This window comes from Girardinichthys multiradiatus, chromosome 22 (genome assembly GCF_021462225.1).
Source record: "Girardinichthys multiradiatus isolate DD_20200921_A chromosome 22, DD_fGirMul_XY1, whole genome shotgun sequence".
NCBI classification, from domain to species: domain Eukaryota; kingdom Metazoa; phylum Chordata; class Actinopteri; order Cyprinodontiformes; family Goodeidae; genus Girardinichthys; species Girardinichthys multiradiatus.
Genome location: NC_061814.1, coordinates 6135581 through 6154082, shown reverse-complemented (window position 1 = coordinate 6154082; position 18502 = coordinate 6135581). Strand labels below are relative to the sequence as shown.

Below are 18502 nucleotides of genomic sequence, written 5' to 3'. Positions count from 1 at the left end.
CAGTCGTTTTCCTCTTGGGCGCCCAAGTCCCCCAGTAGAATGACAGAGTTCCCAAAAAGGGCATGATCCAGCACCACCAATAGGAAAGCCAAGAAGGCCAGGTCCTCTGCAGCACCGCTCAGTCCAATGGCTGAAACAACAGTCAGAGACCTGTCCCCGACCTGAAGGCACAGGGATGCAATCCCAACATGAGACAGCTGAGCTGAGGGGCGACAAGCAAACCAACTGAAGCCTGCCACCTCTCCTCATGGGCCACTCCAGAGTAGAGGCTGACATATTTTCGGGAATCCCACGGGTCACGGGATGGGAGACAGCATTAGTAAAGATCACGTGATTGGGAAGGTACAGGATAAAAAATGAACGGGAGCAGACGGGAGCGGGAACGAACCAATAGGAGGGAAAACAAACTAGGATCAATTGTCTTTGGAAATGTAAAACTGAGACTTTGTTATAAACTTTAAGACAAATAAACTTGGATCGAGGCCGCCATTGTGTAGTTTTTTTTCCAAGAAAACCTATACTATAATGCAATTTAAACGAACTACACGACCCACAAGCCAACAGTGTTTCTGATCGATGTTTTCCACCTGCGTTCAGAATGGAGGGAGCAAACACAGGTGGAGAAGTGAACGTGGTAAAATTGGATTTGCAACGTAAAGTCAGAAGGACTTATCTATTAAACTCATAGAGCTGACAGGAAAGTCGCAAATATGACCGAACTTCAGGACAGTTGAATGCAGCGGTGTTAACATGCAGTACGCTGCTTGTAAAACGTGTTTAGTCGTAATCAAGTTCACCAATGATTAAGGCACACTTGTAAGGCAAATTCTGGATTGAATCAGCCCTGCATCTCTTCATTCGTCAAACGAAAAGTACCATCACGTGTCAAGTCTCATCTGACCAACAAAACTGCTCGCATGTGCACTAAAGATTTAAGAGCCTTTGCCACAGTAGAGGGGAAAGGCTTAATCAAAGATAATAAATACGTTGTGAAATACCAAAAAAAATATATGAATGTACCATTAAATGTACAATTTATTAAATACATCATTAAATATTAAGTGTATCAGTAATTACGTCATGTCGTCTTTAAAATTATACTTAATTATTCAGTGGCACATTTAATTGCATAATAGTCCATTTCATGACATAATGGTACATTTGTTTCTAATGATGTATTAAATAAATAAATGGTACCTTTTATTTAATGGCACATTTAATGTTACATTTACTTCACTTATGGGACATTCACAACATTTATTTATTTGATGATTTTATTGTATTAATTTTGTCCAGTTTGCCCCTCCATTCTTGATGCCTGTATAGGTCATGTCAGAATTTGAATCAGGTGTGCTGGAGCAGACACACATCTAAAACTTGCAGGGAAGGGGTCCCTGAGGACCAGGGCTGTGAACCATTGAGGTAGTTTCTAAATTGTGAAGGTAATGCCTTTTTGCACTTTTGTTCACCAAGTACAGTTCTCTTGCTAGGTGGATTTTTATTTTGTTTCAGCAACTTGAAACATAAAAGTAATGTCATTGTTCAAAGGAACAATCACTTAATGAGTAAAATACAACTATGTACATTTTGTTTATTCAACGGAGATAGGCATGGTCCGTTTCCTTGTTTGATATTTTATTTCTTCATTATTATTCTTTGTACTTTAACTGGCCTTTACTACAGCTAAAAACAGGGACCTAACTGGTCCTTCAAAGAAAGAAATTGCCAAAAGACTAAATTAAGAAAACAAAAAAGGGAGAGGCACAGGAGTGGGAGTCGTTCTAAATGGGAGCAGGATGGGAATGGGAGTCAATTTACCAAGAGTGGGATGGGACAGGATTATTTTTTTTATGCTGGTCTGGAATTGGGATGGGACAGGAGAGAAATCCACTCCCGTGTCATCCTCTACTCCAGAGTAGAAGAGAATCCAACCTCTCGAGAAGCTAGGTTCCAGAGCCCACGCTGTGCGTGACAGTGAGCCAGACCATTTCTAGTCTTAACCTCTTCTTTTTACTTTCTGCAATAAGAGACAAAATAATTTAGCTTTTTTCAGATACATTATGAGATCTTGAGGCATACCTGTACAGTCACTCCTGGCACAATACTCATCCTCAGCTTGTTGCTAAGGATGAGTGTTGTGCCAGGAGGGACTGAAGCATTTGTATCATCCTGATCCAGGGGACCCCCCCCCAGGAGTCAGATTTGGGAGTCTCTGCACAATTGACAGATGGCTGACCTCTGGCCCTGCAGCAGTTATCCATCTTGTCAATGTAGGGTTTCAATGCTGGCTTTCGTTAAACTTCCAACATTTGGGTTTCATAACATGATGGAATCCCTTTTAAAGGTCCTCTTACATTTTAATGGCACAATCAAAATGTCTTTATTTTGTTTTTACCATAGTTAGCCTTAAAATGACATTTTATTAAACAAAACATTCTTACACAAAGTAAACAGGACAAAAAAAAAAGCATAATCTGTGAACGTTATGGTGGTCTTCCTAAAAGTGTCAGAAGTTAGGATGCATCAGGGTTCAGCTTCAAGTGCTCCAGCTTTAGACTCCTGTTTTTTCAGGTCAGTGTGATCTCTGATGACTCTTTAGCATCAAATCACTCTGAAGACTCCCACCTTCTCCTTCATGCGCCTTCTGTCTTTGTCTGCAAATGACAAGACACAGAAAGATCAGACAGGGGACACGCCCATACAGTTTGTAGGTGTGAGGATCTACAGACATCACTGTGGCATTAACCAATCCTCCTTTAAAACTGTTCTTATTCTGCAGCAACGTTTTCAACAGATTCTCAGAGCATGTTTGTCATTTGAAACTGAATTCATCCTGAAAAACCACAGCAAGATGGCTCCTCACCCAGCAAGTCGCTGCGATCAAGTAAAATCTCCAAATCCATGTCACTGATCACCTTCCCTTCTGATGATTTCACCTCCCTGATTAGAACAAACACACCAAGCGTTCTCAGTTTCAAGAGCTACTTAGCTACTGTGAATGCTCTGGTTGCCGTGGAGGGCCACTTCTTACTTCTCAGGGCCTTTGGCTTGTAGCAGCTCCCGCAGTTCCTCCAGATCAATGCAACTCTTGCTTTGCTTCAGCTCTGCCTTTCCACCTTTGAACTTTTCTGTTGAAGAGCAACACAAAATGATTTCACATGAAAGCCACTAGAATCACCAACCTGTGATGCAGAGCGTTACAAAATGTCAGTGATGTACGATGTGTTTGAAGATGAAACCTGATCGAAGTTAGCCACTCACTTTTGTGGATAACCATCTGCTCCAGCTTCCTCTTGGCCGACGCCCTCTCCAGGATCTTCTGGTCAATAGTGTTGGCCGTTACTAGACGGTACACCACCACAGGTTTGGTTTGTCCAATGCGATGACAGCGGTCCTGAGCCTGCAAGTCCGACTGGGGGTTCTGAGATGGAAGAAATAGGAATTATGTAAGCTAGGCTTTGTGATGAAATGCAGAATGCTCCGGTGCTGTTCTTTTGGTTTGATTTGTCAGTTAAGACTAATCACAATTTAAATATGGAAAATGATGAGGAGGCCGAAACTAGAGACCAGAAGTTGGGAGAAAGTGACTGTTCACAGACGGTTCATGTGTTAAATGTTTAGCTTGTTTTTCAGATTTTGACCTACCCAATCACTGTCAAAGATGATAACTGTGTCAGCTGCTGTCAAGTTGATTCCAAGTCCCCCTGCCCTGGTGCTCAGCAGGAAAATGAACACATCTGGATCCGAGAAAAACTTTTTGATCTGGGAGAAAACAATCAGATAAAATTGGACAAGAAAATTGATTGCCACCTTTTAAAGCTCGACTGGATGGAGGGGAGCACCCCAGATTTCATTTAATGCAACAATTTAATCAGAAAATTATTAACAGCAGCCTGCAAATACATTCAGTCCCTATTACAGCCAGAAAGTTGAGTATACTTGCATGTGATTTTATAAGACTGACTAACACAAAGTGTCATAAGTTGGAAGTTAAAAAAGAGACACCTACATTAGTATTCTGTCCCTCTCTCTCGATACACATCTAAATTAAGCAGAAGTCACCTAATTGCTGTTTAATAAGAGTTAACTGCAGCTGTTCTGTTTTTGGCCTCAGAAGTTCTTTACAGAACATTATTGAACAATCAGCATTGTGAAGACCAAGGAACACAGCAGACAGATCAGTTATAGCTTTAATGCAGGGTTAGGTTCTAAAACAATATCCCAAGCTTTTAACATCTCCCAGAACTTTGTTTAATCCATCATCTTAAAATGGAAAGAGGATGGACCAACTGGGACATACCAAGACATGGACGTCACTAAGCTGACTAATGGTACTACGACTCATTAGTGCACCCCAAACATCTGGCTTTATGACAGAGTGACAAGATGATAGAGAGGACAAGCACTAAAGAGAAAAAGACCAAAGAAAACAGAAGGAGTCCATCTGGCCCGTTTCAATTAAAGATATATTGTAATCCATGTGCCTGGTAATAATTATTCATGTTTGAAGGTTCTCCTAAACCTTTAGCCTTTTGTAAAGTTTGTAAACTTGTGCGTGGAGGTTAAGATGTCAATAAAATATTTATTACAGAATCTAAGGTTTTGAACCAAGTCTAGGGTGGTTTCACTGGGATCATAGAGAAGACTGTAGGGAGGATCATTGTTTTTATTGCAAAAACACTTCCCATGAGTGACAAAGGGAGAGTTCTCCATCTTGTGAGGTTCTCTTGTATTAATTTGAGTAATGGGCATAATTTAAATGTGTCAGTTAATTCAGCCTGCCAGAAACATTAATGCCCAGGGACCTGATGTTTTCAGTCTGTACATGCATGGTTGGACAGATGAATATTACAGAAAATGGGATAGAGACACTCTCAGGTCCAGGACCTTTGCCACTGGGAATGCTTTTGATGGCATCATGAAGTTCAGCTGTTGTTAACAGTAACTCCAAAGTAATTTTCTGTTACTCATTTAAGTTAGATGTATTATTTAGAAACTTATCTTCACATTAATCAGGGGGATCAGTGTAATTTGAGTAAAGGTTTCTCTAAAACTATTAATTCCTGTAGGATGATTTATTTAAGTGTAACCTGTATTTGGAATGGTGCTCTTGCTTCCAGTAATATGTTTAGAGCGCTTCGGCTATGTTCTACTTTGTGTTGGTATGGCACATAAATTCCCACTTAACAAAAAAAGAAAAAGACATTGAAATCAGTGGTTGTAATGGGACAAAAAGCTGCAGGGGTGTGAATACTTTTGTAAAGCACACTGCAATCTTAACCCTGGCTACTGTTATAGAAAGCTTTTTCGCCATCTGTAACAATGATAACTTACGTTCTCGTCTCTTTCAGTGTAGGACATGCTGCCATCCAATCGGCTGTACAGGAAGCCTCGGAGGTAGCAATAGTCAATCAAAATGTCCAAGATGGATGTCATCTGGCTGAAGATTAGGACCTAACATACAGTGACCAAGCATACTGATCAGAACAATAGAGACCTGAAGGAACTAAGCTGGCACTATATGAGATAGAAACAGAGACTAAAAGTTTCCAGAGTTCTCTACGTTCTGCTTCAGGAATTTCTGTAAGCACTGCTTATACCTCTGTACATTGGTTCAAAAAGTGTTCTATAAGTAGTTTTGAGATGTTTTTAAGCGAGAAAGTAGACCTCAAAACTTCATCTTCGCAGTCAGTTCATCAAGAATGAACCTACATTTAAATGTTCTTCTAGTTTTAGGAGCAGCGGAGCTCCGCTCACAGGCTGGTCTGGCTGCTAAGCTAACCGGGTGGCTGGGCTGAGACTTGCCCACTAACCGCTGCCTGATCTCCGCTCGGCCCTCTGGGATTTCCTGCTACCTGTTATCGATTTGTGGCGGCTGAAAGTGAATATAGAGCAATTTGGTGAATAACCACAAGTACCAGGATATAAAATGGAATATTTTTTGCTGGAAATTTGTATCATTTTAATTGTTGGCAAAATAATTAACTATTTCGCCAGTTCTGTAAGATGAATGTTCTAACGCTGTATCGATGATCAGAGAACTTGTAGATAAAAAATACTTTTCATGTAAACTTAATTTAGCAGAGTATGATCTCTTTATTATTTTTAAATTTTTCATAGTTTTATGCAGACGGCTCTGCAGGAGGAGAGACCACAGTTCTAGGTTTGGATGTGGAAGCTCTGATCCCCTTCATGCCTTGCCATAGTCTACTCCACTGTCTAACCATCTTATACTTTATATAAAGATTTCCTTATGATTAGACAGCCAATGTATCAGTTCCCTGTAATTCTACACTGATTATCAGCATTTTTTAAAGATGTTTACTGAATACATCATTAGGCTGATTTAAATAAATGGTCTATAGCCTCTCTGAGCAATGGAAACAGAACACACACACACACACACAATTCCCTGGTATTCCTTTTACCCAAGTAAAACAAATCCTGGAGCTATAGGTGGAAAAGGGGCTATTCAGTATCTTACTCACACAGAAAGAGGTTAAATTGTTTCAGGACATAAAAAGCACTCACGTACAACATTTTCTGGAAACAATCCTACACAAACTGGTAAAAAAAACAAGGCTTAGAAGACAAATCCTAACAGAGTCCTGTGAACTTGGTCCAGAACAAAAAACAAAAGGGTTCCGTTTTTACCTTATGCCCTCTTTTTTTCAGAGCAGGCAGCAGCCTGTCCAGTATAAGGAGCTTCCCTGAGGTCTGAACCAGCTGCTCATCAATCTGCAGGAAGAAGCAACATGTTAACTCCACTTTTATCTCTTTTCACACCTTTGTCTTCAAAGGAACCTGGCACAACGTTAGCATAGTGAGACCTTAAACTCCTGTGTGGCAGGGTCCAGGGGGTACTCCACCAGGTATGGATGGTTACAGCATCTCTTCAGCAGCATGAGCACGTTTTGCAGCTTCAAGTGGACCTCAGCATCAGGCGGGGTAAAAACATCCAACACTGGTGGTTGGGGACTAATGTGAAACAGAAGAGGATGGTCAGAGAAGTCAACAGAGCTCAGGTTCAGTTCATACTGTACACAATGAATATGTGACATTCTGCTCAACACCATTCAAATGACAGCTGCTTTCAAACATCATGCCGGTATGTGCAACAACACATACAAAACGTCCAGCTTTCCCAAACTCAAATCACAGTTCCCTCACATCTTTCATGTTTCAACATTTCCAGACAGGTAAGTCCCTTCATTTTAAAGAAAGCGAAGGATAAATGGACATGGGAAAGGTTCAGCCAGTGAGAGAGGATATATGCTACATTTTGGTCTTCTTGATCATCTTTTTTAACACTGACAATTTCTAAGAGTTTTTCTTGCTGCTTCTGTCAGGGTGTCAGGATGTGTAAGAGCGATGCTTACCTAATCTCAGCCTCCTTGCGGACTCTCTCCAAGTATTTAATCAGATTGATCATCGTGTCACTCTCCGTTTCACTGTAGTCCACCAACTTCCGGGTGCGACGTTTGGGCCTGCCATCTGATGTCAATGCCATTGGAGCCTCTTTCTAACAGGGGAAACAGACTTCCTGAAATTGTTTTTGCAACATTAATATAGAAGAAGCTTTTATCTGTGCAGGAATCCCCTGAAATGTGGGCCTGTCAGCAGACTGGGTGAACAACAAGGTTACCTTACCTTCTCCTGACCAAGCACCTTCACGATGGTGTTGCTGACTACAGCACTGTAAAGTGTCTCCTGTTTGGGCGTCAGGGGTGCATAAACAATAATTTCTTTCTTTGGAGGAACCTCTAGTGTCACGTCTGACTTCAGCCTCCTCAGCAGGAATGGGGTCAGAATCTGAAACAGAAAACATGAAGATGATTTTTCTCATGCAACAATAGTGCGTATAAAACAAACTGCAACTAGAGAGATGAGTATTAAGTATTTAATACACTGCAGATTTTTCAGGTTTTCCCATTTGCAAAGTATGTAGAAGTCTAATTTTTATCATAGGTACTAAAACTAAAAATCCAGAAACTTACACTATGTGATATTTAACTAATTAATTTGCATTCTATTGCATGACATACATATTTGACACATCAGAAAAACAAAACTTAATATTTGGTACAGAAACCTTTGTTGAATTCCACCTCCATGCTTCACGGTAGGGTTGGCGCCAACAGGCCTGTGAGAGCCGGAATTCTTACTGGTTGTTAGGTGACCCGCCCCCCCCCCTGTCTTGTGTCATGATGTATGTTTGGATGGGTTGTACTGGAATTCTAATTTCCCCTCGGGGATCAATTAGGTATCTTTGAATTGAATAAAATACTTTTGTCATGCAATAAAATGCAAATTAATTATTTAAAAATCACACAATGTGATTTTCTGGACTTTTGTTTGAGATTCTGCCACTCACAGTTGAAGAGTACCTGTGATTAAAATTAAAGACTTCTAACATGCTTTGCAAGTAGGAAAACCTGCGGTGTATCAATTATTTGTTCTCCCCAAAGAAGATGGAAATAATGCGAGACCAAGTCATTAAACAGTATGATGGTGCAGTTAAATATTAAAAACACAAAAATAATTTAAAAAAAACTGTATCTGCCCACCCTCATTCCACCCCATTGAAGCTGCAGAGGACTGACCTGGTGAAGCATGCTCAGGATGTTCTGCTCCCGTTCTGCAACCACCACGTCATCACCATCACCAAGAGAGCTAATGTCAAACCATGACTCAAAGCTGGCCAGAAAGAGATGGAAAAACAAGACATTCATACTGAGTGTGACTCTACATCCATCCAGGAATAAAAATCCAGATCTATAATTACCTCTTGAGGTCATCAAAGACCTCTGGGAGTAGGAAGTTGAGGAGGGACCAGAGCTCAGCCAGGTTGTTTTGCAGCGGCGTGCCTGTCAGGAGCAGCTTGTTGTCAGCGGGCATCATCTTCAGCTCCCGCACCAGCCGACAGTTCAGGTTTTTGATCCTGTGGCCCTCGTCCACAATCAGGTACTTCCAGTGGAAGTGCTGCAGGCAGAACCAGATGTTTGAGAAGATTATAAGATGCATTTCTGCATTCAAATTGGAGGAATTCACAGATTCAGGCTCCACTGAGATTTCCAACATTCAGAAGCGATTTATAAACCCGTCAGATCCTACCTGTAGAAACCTTCTGTCAATCATGGAGATCTCAAAGGAAGTGATGACTACAGGAAACATGTTAAGTGGCCCTTGAGACCTGCGGATCTGCTTCAGCAGCTTGGCCCTTTCTGGCGGAGTGCCGTGATAAATAATCACTGATATCTGGGAAAACCATGTGACACAGATCAGACTACTGAACTACATCACGAACCAGCAGACCCAGAGAGGGAACTTCTCATCATGCATCCTGTTACCTCTGGTGTAAAGCGCTTAAACTCGCTGATCCAGTTTGGCACAGTGGAGAGAGGAGCCACCACCAAGAAAGGGCCCATCACCTTCTTTTCTACCATCATGGCGATGTGGGCAATGCACTGGATGGTCTTCCCCAGTCCCATCTCATCAGCCAGGATCCCATTGATGCCGTTCTCCCACAGCATCTGCAGCACAGAGAAAACACAGGCTGGTGCTTACCCACACATGCTTAGCATGATTCAATGACACAAAGAACAGTTTAGAAGTTGGACCTGTGCTGTGCAACTGGTAATTTGAACTGTAAATTGCTGTCACAGACAGAAACAAAGAGGAACGTACAAATGGTTTAACACCTGATCCAACAGAGAATGACTAGAAAAACATCAGGAACATTATCTGAAAACATCTGTATTATAGAAATAGAGTCAACACTTCTCAGAGAGATTACTGGTTGCTTCCTGCTCACCCTCAGCCACTCGATGCCTTCGATCTGGTACCACCTCATAACTCCGCCTGTAAACAGCTGCGGCTGCTGGACAGCAACGGGCTGCCCATTTACCTTCCAGTAAGGATGCAGGAGATGTTTGGCATTTTCTCGAACCGTCTCCGACAGCCGGATCTTGATGTCCTCGTTGGAGTCACTCATCTTTTCGATATCCTCTGCGTCAAGTTTCTTCTGAGCTGGTGCCGCCTCCTTCTGGAAGAGCAGACAATATTATGAATGTGCTCAGACCAGACTGATCATTCTTACAGCTACTCAGACAGTACTTGTTAGGAAAAGATTGGTTTTCTTTTCTTACGTGGTCAGCTATTCAGACAGAAACGTGCTGTGCTCTTATTCTGCAGGGGATGTAATTTGCTCAAACTGTAACCTGCTAGAGTCCAACAAGCAGCAGCTCCATGTTCCCTGAAGAGAGTTTTTACTCCTCTTCCACATCAACCCTTATGCTGCCATGCATGTTGGAATGTTGTCCTGTTAGATGGGTTCTGAGTGCTCTGGAGCATGTTCTAATTAAGGATGTCTCCATATGTTGCTGCAGTCATCTTTCCCTCAGCTCTTACTAAACTCCCAGGTCTTGCTACCAAAACACATAGCATGATGCTCCCAACACCATGCTACAATGTTGGAAAGGTGATTGGTCAAGTGATGAGCTCTGTCTAGATTCCTCCAAGCATTATGATGGCATTCACCCTCAAGAGTTCAGCCTTTGATGGATCAGTCCTGAGAAGACTTTTTCTCCTGGTCTGAGACCCTTTCAGATGTCTTCACATAGCTTCTCCTGTGCCTTTTATTAAGATACACCTCCCATCTGACCCCTCTTCCAGAAAGGCCTAAATGGTGGAGCCCTGCATGAATGACTGTCCTTCTGGAACACTCCACAGAGTAGGGCTGTAGGGTGATAAAACAATAAAGATAAAAGTCGTGAAATAACCTTTCCCTGATAGAGATGGTCGATAGACTTTGGCATTAAATGGCATTCATTCAGGTTTGACAGACAATACGAAAAGCCAATGAAAATGAGAGTTGCTCCGTGCTGAACCAAATTATGCGGCTAGAATACAGCCATCCTAAGTTAGCACAAATCACCGTAGCAGATTAGCCGCCAATACCAACTGGTCGCAACACATGCAGCCGTCTACCTCAGCAGTGAGAAAACACTGGAAAAAAAACAACCATGAAACAGCCCATTGTTGACAAGTTCCTGAAAACTTCGATAGTGTGGAGATATTTTGGTTATTTGAAGTCAAACAAGAAACAGACTAGTGTGCAATGCAAATTATGTAGAGTACATGTTCTCACAAAGACGGAGAATACCACAAATCTTTTTTTAATCACCTATAGCGCGCTAGAGCACGCGCAATGCAAAGGTTTACAAACTTCAAAACGCCTGTGCAGCAGCAACAGCACATTCAGTCCGCTTTCTCCTGCGCCATGCCTTACGATTAAAAAAAAAAAAAAAAAATCCCTGGTGGGGACAAAATGTATGTTACCTTCAGAGACCAATGAAGTAGAAGCATAGCTCTGCAGGTTTACATAAAAAAGTGGTTTTTTTTATGCAAGTACAGTCACTGTTGCATAATGCAAACAACTAAATCAGGGCAGGGGGATTCACTTCTGGCATGTTAACTTAGTAACACTTATTGTACTGTTGCACATTTTCACATTACTTATTAGGGCTGCACAATACTGGAAAATTTTGACATTGCAATGTTTTCTAACCTGGCGATATATATTGGGATACAACAAAATAACAGAATTTTCACCAGATGGCTTAAAGCAATTTATGCTGAACTCCTGCATCTAGTTGACATTTACCTGCACTGATCTCACTTATTTCTGTGAATGTGTGTTGTTGGCCTTTGAGCAATATTTCAAGCTCTCCATCTTGAAATTTAATATTCTAGCTTCATAATTACAATAAATAGCTAACAATGAGGGACAAACCGGTCATTCAACCTTTTATTCAACAACTGAAATCTTTCACGGCAAAACTGAACATTTTTATTTCTATCAAAAATGATAAAAAAGAAATGAATGAAATATAGTAAGAACAGCCTCACATCAGATTCCTATGCGGTCCACAGCCACTCGTTTTGTAAATAGAAAATAAGGAAGCTTTAACAGAACATTTTATTATGTCACATACCCTAGAAATTAGACAACATTGATTTAATTTCCCTCCTACATTGCAGGACCTGTGATGTGACTATTGCACACACGTACATTGCCATGGCGATGCTCAAACAAAATATTATGCAGCTCTATTTCTGATGCATCTACCAAGAGTGAAAATATTTCCCTACTTCCTGAAGTAAGGTTTATTTTATTAACTGTCTGAAACATTTCTGAAAATTTTAATTCTTAAATAATAAAATAGGAAAAAAAACATAGTAAACAAAATAGTATAAAAGATATGGATATAAAAAATATCAAATGAAAAATTTGACACATAAATAGAAACAATATACACTGTAAAATAACCTCAACAGTTTAAAGTATGCTGATGATGTTTATCTTTTTTCCCCCAAGGAAAACAGGAAAAGACCAGAGGATGGAGTGAGCTGTGGGTTTATGCAAGACAGTGGTGGCTTCCTTCACTTTCTCGTAGAAGAGAGATTTGACTGCTGCTCAGGAAGATTTTCACCTACCCCAACAGAAGCTGGTGACAGAGTGAGCTACCAGGTGGGCCTCCCATCACAAAATGATTGGAAGGGTGTTGGAGCAACACAGTAATCCCTCAGGTACTGGGTGCAGATCAGAAGACCAGGCATTTGTTCCCTCCTGGCAAGACCCAGAAGTACTGGAGAGTATGCCAGGGGCCCTGAATCCACTACTGGATTTCACTGATTCACTCTCTGGTGAATGTTTTGTGAGCATGTTATATCTCAAGCCGATGCTGCATCTCTTTTAAAAACACAGATTCTGAAAAAGTCTGATGATTAGTCACAACTCACAAAGGACAGGAAGATGACAGTCATGGCATACCTGGATGAAAAGTATGCTGACCAGAAAACAGATGACCTGCTCGGTATTGCAACCTTGGTAGATCCCCGTTTTAAGGTACAATAGATCAAGCCAGAAAAGACTGACGCCATCAAAATGAGAGCAGTGTGAGATGTTGGAGGGAAACCAAGACTTGTCTCCTTCAGCTAGAGCAGAGGAACCAGGAGAAGAAGAGGCTAGAGCTGCTGAAGTGCTACCCATTCAGAAGAAACACAGAAAATCATTGGGTAGTTTCTGTAAGAAATCATGTACCACCACCAGCACAGGACTTACTAACACTTGCCACTTTTGGTCCGCTTTAAACGGACCAGAGTTCGTTTCCCCTCTAAGTCCGGACCCTTTGAGCAGGTGTGAATACACTCAAACAAACCCTGGTCTGGACCAAGACCCACTTTTTGAGGTGATCTCGGTCCGCTTCGAAACAGACTCAAACCGGCCCCGATCCGAACCAACAACAAAGAGCGTACGTCTCTTTGGACATAAAAAGCCACCGTAGCCGGTAGCAAAGGTGTGTGTTGTAAGGTAATCATACCTGGTAAGCTGTGTGTTGCTTTGCAACGCTACTGGCTTGTTGTGGGACAAGGCATGTAGAGAACGTCGGCGTTCAGCATGCATTCTCCGACAAGGTTCCAAAATTATAAATGGAACGCCTCAAAGTCTGCATTGAATGAGCTGCTCTTCACCCTCACAATGATATTGCAACTGTAATAACAGCACAAATATGCAGAACAGAGGTGCTGCATACAGCATGTCTACAGCTGTTTTCCTTTAGGTCCAAGTGTGTGCTCTGTCCCGCCCCCGTCATTTCTGTCCAATGGGAGCAAAGATCATCACCTGCATGGCTTTGTTTACAATAGTTCACTTGCAAAAAGTAAAATATGAAAACAAACCGCACCAAATGAAACAAATAAAGTTCGAAAGACCAAAGGACTTTCCTGGTGTGAATGCCACTGTCTTTTAGGGTGCCTAAAAGACAGTGGAAAGGGAACTTGACAACTACATGCCGTCACCAGATGTGGACAGTGAACTGGACCCACTGCTATAATGGAAAATCCATGAAAAAAAAAAAACTTCCCAAGAGTGAGCTTCCTGGAAAACCGTTACTTGTGTATCTCAGCTTACATAAACTCGTGTGTTCAGATCCACATCATGTTCAGAATAGCGACTATATTATGATACCATTAAAACCGCAACATAAGTGACATGTAAATTATATTTCCACTTTTGGTCCAGAAAGTTTCAAAGATGTGTTCAACATATAGAAACTGGAGCTGTGAAAGTCTAAGAAGCCTTACCACTTCCTCCAGTTTTGATCTCTTCGCTTGTGACATGATTTCCTGCAAAGAAAAAAAAAGACCTTGAGCCAACATGAAAAATGAACAAAACTGATTAAACAAGGAATAAAAAACAAAACAAAAAACACTTGCTTCTTTTGTCATGACATCAGCAATTTTGTACTCTTCATCTCTCCTCCTCCTCTTCCTCTTTGTTGCATCTAGGTAGAGAAGAACAAGGTTAGCTAGCAAAAATGGCTGTAACTGGATCGTCAACACAAACATTTTATTTATTCTAAGCATGTATGAGTAAACAGAGGCTCGACTCACCTTTCAGAGTCTCTGCACTGCTGCCATCCTAAAAACCAAACAAATGGAGTTTATGATGAGGCGATTATGTTACCACCATTGATATATATTACTGGATTTGACATCGTGTGACTACCGCATGACACACACCCACCACTGCTATGCATTGAGACAGGACAGCTGTACAAGCAGCATCAGAAGTACACAAAATTGGCTCTTTTAATGGCCAATAATTCTCCATGAGTAGAATAACATATTGCTTTGACAGTATGACTTGAACGTAAGTGAGATATAACTGACATGAAATGGAATTCACAAAACGTTCTATAAAAAAAAAAAAAAACATGTACACAGGTATGCCATCAAAAGTAGAACAGTGTTTAATATACTAGAACAAAACATTTTACCTGATAAAATAGATGTTAAATGAAAATATAAGGATTTCAATATGTATATACAGTAATTTATTAGGCGTTTATGACGAGTGCACAGGCTCTGAATTTCTGGACATTTGGGCATTAAACAAGCATTTTTTCCACTCTTTTCATTAACCATTTTTTAAAATTTGCAATAAATGTATCACTAAGCTAAAGTATATTCCTAGTCACCTATCGCTCACCTTCTTCTCCACAGCCTTCCTCTCCAGTCTCTCCTTCCGGAGTCTCTCCTGAAATGCAGTGTCAGGTGTTAGCATCCTGTGGTCTTAGAGTCACAGAGGACTTTCTCTCACTCACTACCTCATTCTGCTGCTGCTCCATCTTTGTCAGCAGAAATTTAGAATAGATGTTGCTCTTCTGAAGCAAATGCTGCAGCCTTTTGAAACGTATGTCATGCGAGTCCCTCTCCCATGATTCTTGTGCCTTGTGGTAAAATCAGCAGAATGACCATCAGACAGTGAACCATGATATCTCCAACAGTCTGATGAACATGTTTTGTGGAATTCATAGTGCAAACTAAAATTACTCCTGATGCCAGCAGGAGCCTCTGCACCTTTTTCATCATCTCCTTATCTTTTCGCTCCCCTTCCTCCATCAGTTGATTCTCTTCTTCCTCCATTTCCTTGGTAATCACCAGCTCAGGAATATTTTTAGACTTGACGCTCTCCTCTGGAGAAAGGAAAGTCATGTCACTGGCTGAAACAGAAATCAAACCACACACTGCTGGCTGGGTTCTTCCTAACTGACCCCCTGCTGCCTCCATGGCCGTACCGAGGGGCTCCTCTGACTCATCCGGTTTGGGGCACTGAGGGGATGCACTGCGAGTTTCCTCCTTGATGCTGCCAGAATGAAAAAGAACATACTGATGCGATGGGGTTCAGTTTTTAAAAACACCAGACTTTTCTTCCCTGACAGAAGAAAGTTTTTTTACAGAGAGATACTTAACCATTGTTTTTGCTTCCAAATTACCAGGGGTTGCACAAAGTAGATAAACCACTCCAAATATAAACTCTAGAGGTGACATCCATTTTAATGCTAAACAATAACCTTTAATATGGGACTAAAATTAGTGAGTAATAACCACAATGGGGATCTTACATTCAGTCCAAGTCAAACCTCTGCAGTATGCAGGAGCAATGGACGAATATGTATGTGCAACTGGAGGGCCTCAGATATCACTAAGAGTAGTCATCTGTCTTTGGGATCTCTGAAATGTTCAAATGAAGTTCTCAAAAGAGTAAAAGAAAACGCCCCAAAAACTACCCATCTCTGCAACAATTTTCCCCAAAGCTGCAAACATGAGATTTTCAATAAACCAACCTGAGACTTAATAAATAGCAAACATTTCCTTTCTGTTAAAATACAATTGCTTTCCCAACGTGAAAAACTGCTTACATTACAATTGCGAGAAAACCACTCAGACTTTTTTCAGTTACCTGCTCATTATGGTCCACGACGAAGAAAGACTTGTTTAAAGAAAATGGCTAATTTCAGCTTTGAGACAACTTTCTGATAGTTTCTACTCAGCGAAAACCAATTACACAAGCAGTTATTCAAGCAGCCATACTGTTTAGGTCTTCAAGCTGCTGTACGGTCAAACGAACTGTATCATAGTGGTAACCCAGCAAAAAAAAACTTTAGCTCTGCTAGAGCGACTCTGAAACAAAACCCAGCTAGATAAAATCCGTCCGGTTGGAAGAACACGCCACTGACTTGAAACAAACACGGTGCGCGTCGCGATGCAGCAACAACCATGCACTCTACATCCGGTTACTGCATTTCAACATAAAGGTATTAAGGGAACCAACACGTTGAAGAATCAGGTACCACAGTAACATGAACTTTTATTGTAAAAGATAATAAATTATTTTTCCTGTACATTTGTCTCACTTGATGCAGATTCGGAACACTCCGAGAGGCGGTGCTACTGCATTTCCCGCCAGTTGAGACCAAACCATTACTCCTTAAATCGGGGCAGAGGACGTCTTTATGCAGTAGATAACGTTGGAGATATACCAACTAATACTTACGGATAATTCAACAAAAAAATATATATATATATACAGATTACAGAGAAAACGTACAAATACATTTAGACAAAACATAATATAACGACAATATTTCATAGTTAAAGAGAGGAGTCGCCCCTCTTTCTGGAAAATGTAACCCAGGTGTTTCCCGCGAATGCGTCCTGTCATAAATGGTTTAGCTATTTGCGTGCAGGCAAATATTACGCCAGCCACCAAGTATTAGTAGTGGTAGTAGTATTGGTACTGGTGGTTGTAGTTGTAGGCTATGTGATTTTTCGTCCGGAAAGACAAAAGGATTAAGTACGTTAGAAAAAAGAACAAGAGCCAAGATACACTACACACGTCTTAGTTTGTGATTAACTAAAAAACAAAAAGAGTAAAAAAATATTTAGAAGCTTTCATTAGTTATGGGAATGTTAGGAAAAAGGACCTGCATTGTAAATGTGCCTTAAAATTTGTTTCAAGTGAGTTTCTGAGCACAGATCCACATATCAATATTCTCATCTGAGGCATTTTGCTATCACTTTTTCCGTGTGACACAAGGCCCCATCATGCTGGAAAATAATGAAATATATAAAAATAACTTTGCAGCCTTCTGTTGTCCATCTTTGTTTTCAAACAGAGTCTTAAGCCATTCATGATGTTTTTCGTGTTATCTTTGCAGCCCATCTTGTCATGGGGTTTAAGCCCAAAAGACCTCACCTGATTATATGTCCAGACGCATCTCCTGCCAAGGTTGAGGTTGATGGATCAGAAAATCCTCCTTTTGGCTGTAATACCCTCAGCAGAAGTTTTCTGAATGTGACTGTTTTGAGTCTAACTGATGATGACTGCACGTTTGTTGAAGCTAAGCATTGCTAACACAAGACACTGTTTTCAAGCACATCTGTCCCTTTTTAACAGTGATCAGTGTACCGATTACCTCTACAGACTGATTCACAACTTCACTTAAACTAGTCAGTTCAATTCAATTCAAAAATACTTTATTAATCCCAAAGGGAAATTCTATGTTGTTATAGCTCATATTTTACAGGTTTCTTCAATGAGCCATTGTAGATGCTGTTGGCTGTAGGCTGCCTCCTGGATCTCCTGTAGCGCTCTGTCTTACAGATCTGAAGAAGCCTCTGTTGTTGTACGACATTCTCATGAAGAGGATGCTCACGGTTCCCCGTAATGTTTTTGATTTTATGAGAATCCTTTGTTGCACAATGATCTCCAGAGGTTCTAGGAGTCCCCAGAACAGAACCAACCTTTTTTATTAGCTCGTTGAACTTTTTTAAGTCCCTGGCTCTGATGCTGCTACCCCAGCAGATGATGGCAGAAGAGATCTCTTCACATCTGTCTCCTCTTGTAGACAGCTTCATAGTTGCATCTCCACTCATCTGCCGTCGAAGTGACCACCCAGGTATTTATACTCCTCTACTTCACTTCTCCATAGATGGAAATAGTGTTTGATCTATTCGTTTCTCTTAAAATCTACAATAATCTCTTTTGTTTCTTTCACATTCAAGATAACTGTTTCCACACCATGTCAAAAAGCAGTCCACCAGTTCTCTGTACTCAGCTGGTACTGTTACCCCATGCAGACTTAACAGAATG

The 18502-nt window shown here is 41.0% G+C and overlaps 1 protein-coding gene across 1 annotated transcript; it reads right to left on the bottom strand.

Moving 5' to 3' along the window:
* Window positions 1–2400: 2400 nt before the first annotated feature.
* On the bottom strand, window positions 2401–16620 carry hells (helicase, lymphoid specific). Its single transcript, XM_047351939.1, is given in 24 exon segments — window positions 2401–2603; window positions 2605–2654; window positions 2864–2940; window positions 3032–3128; window positions 3262–3421; window positions 3646–3762; window positions 5335–5454; window positions 6655–6738; window positions 6831–6978; window positions 7380–7522; window positions 7651–7812; window positions 8604–8697; window positions 8786–8982; window positions 9115–9258; window positions 9351–9533; window positions 9815–10045; window positions 14149–14190; window positions 14281–14348; window positions 14458–14485; window positions 15056–15103; window positions 15174–15296; window positions 15427–15542; window positions 15621–15712; window positions 16310–16620. Coding segments are annotated over 24 exon segments (2568 nt in total). The 5' UTR covers window positions 16318–16620; the 3' UTR covers window positions 2401–2567.
* Between the last annotated feature and the right edge of the window lie 1882 nt (window positions 16621–18502).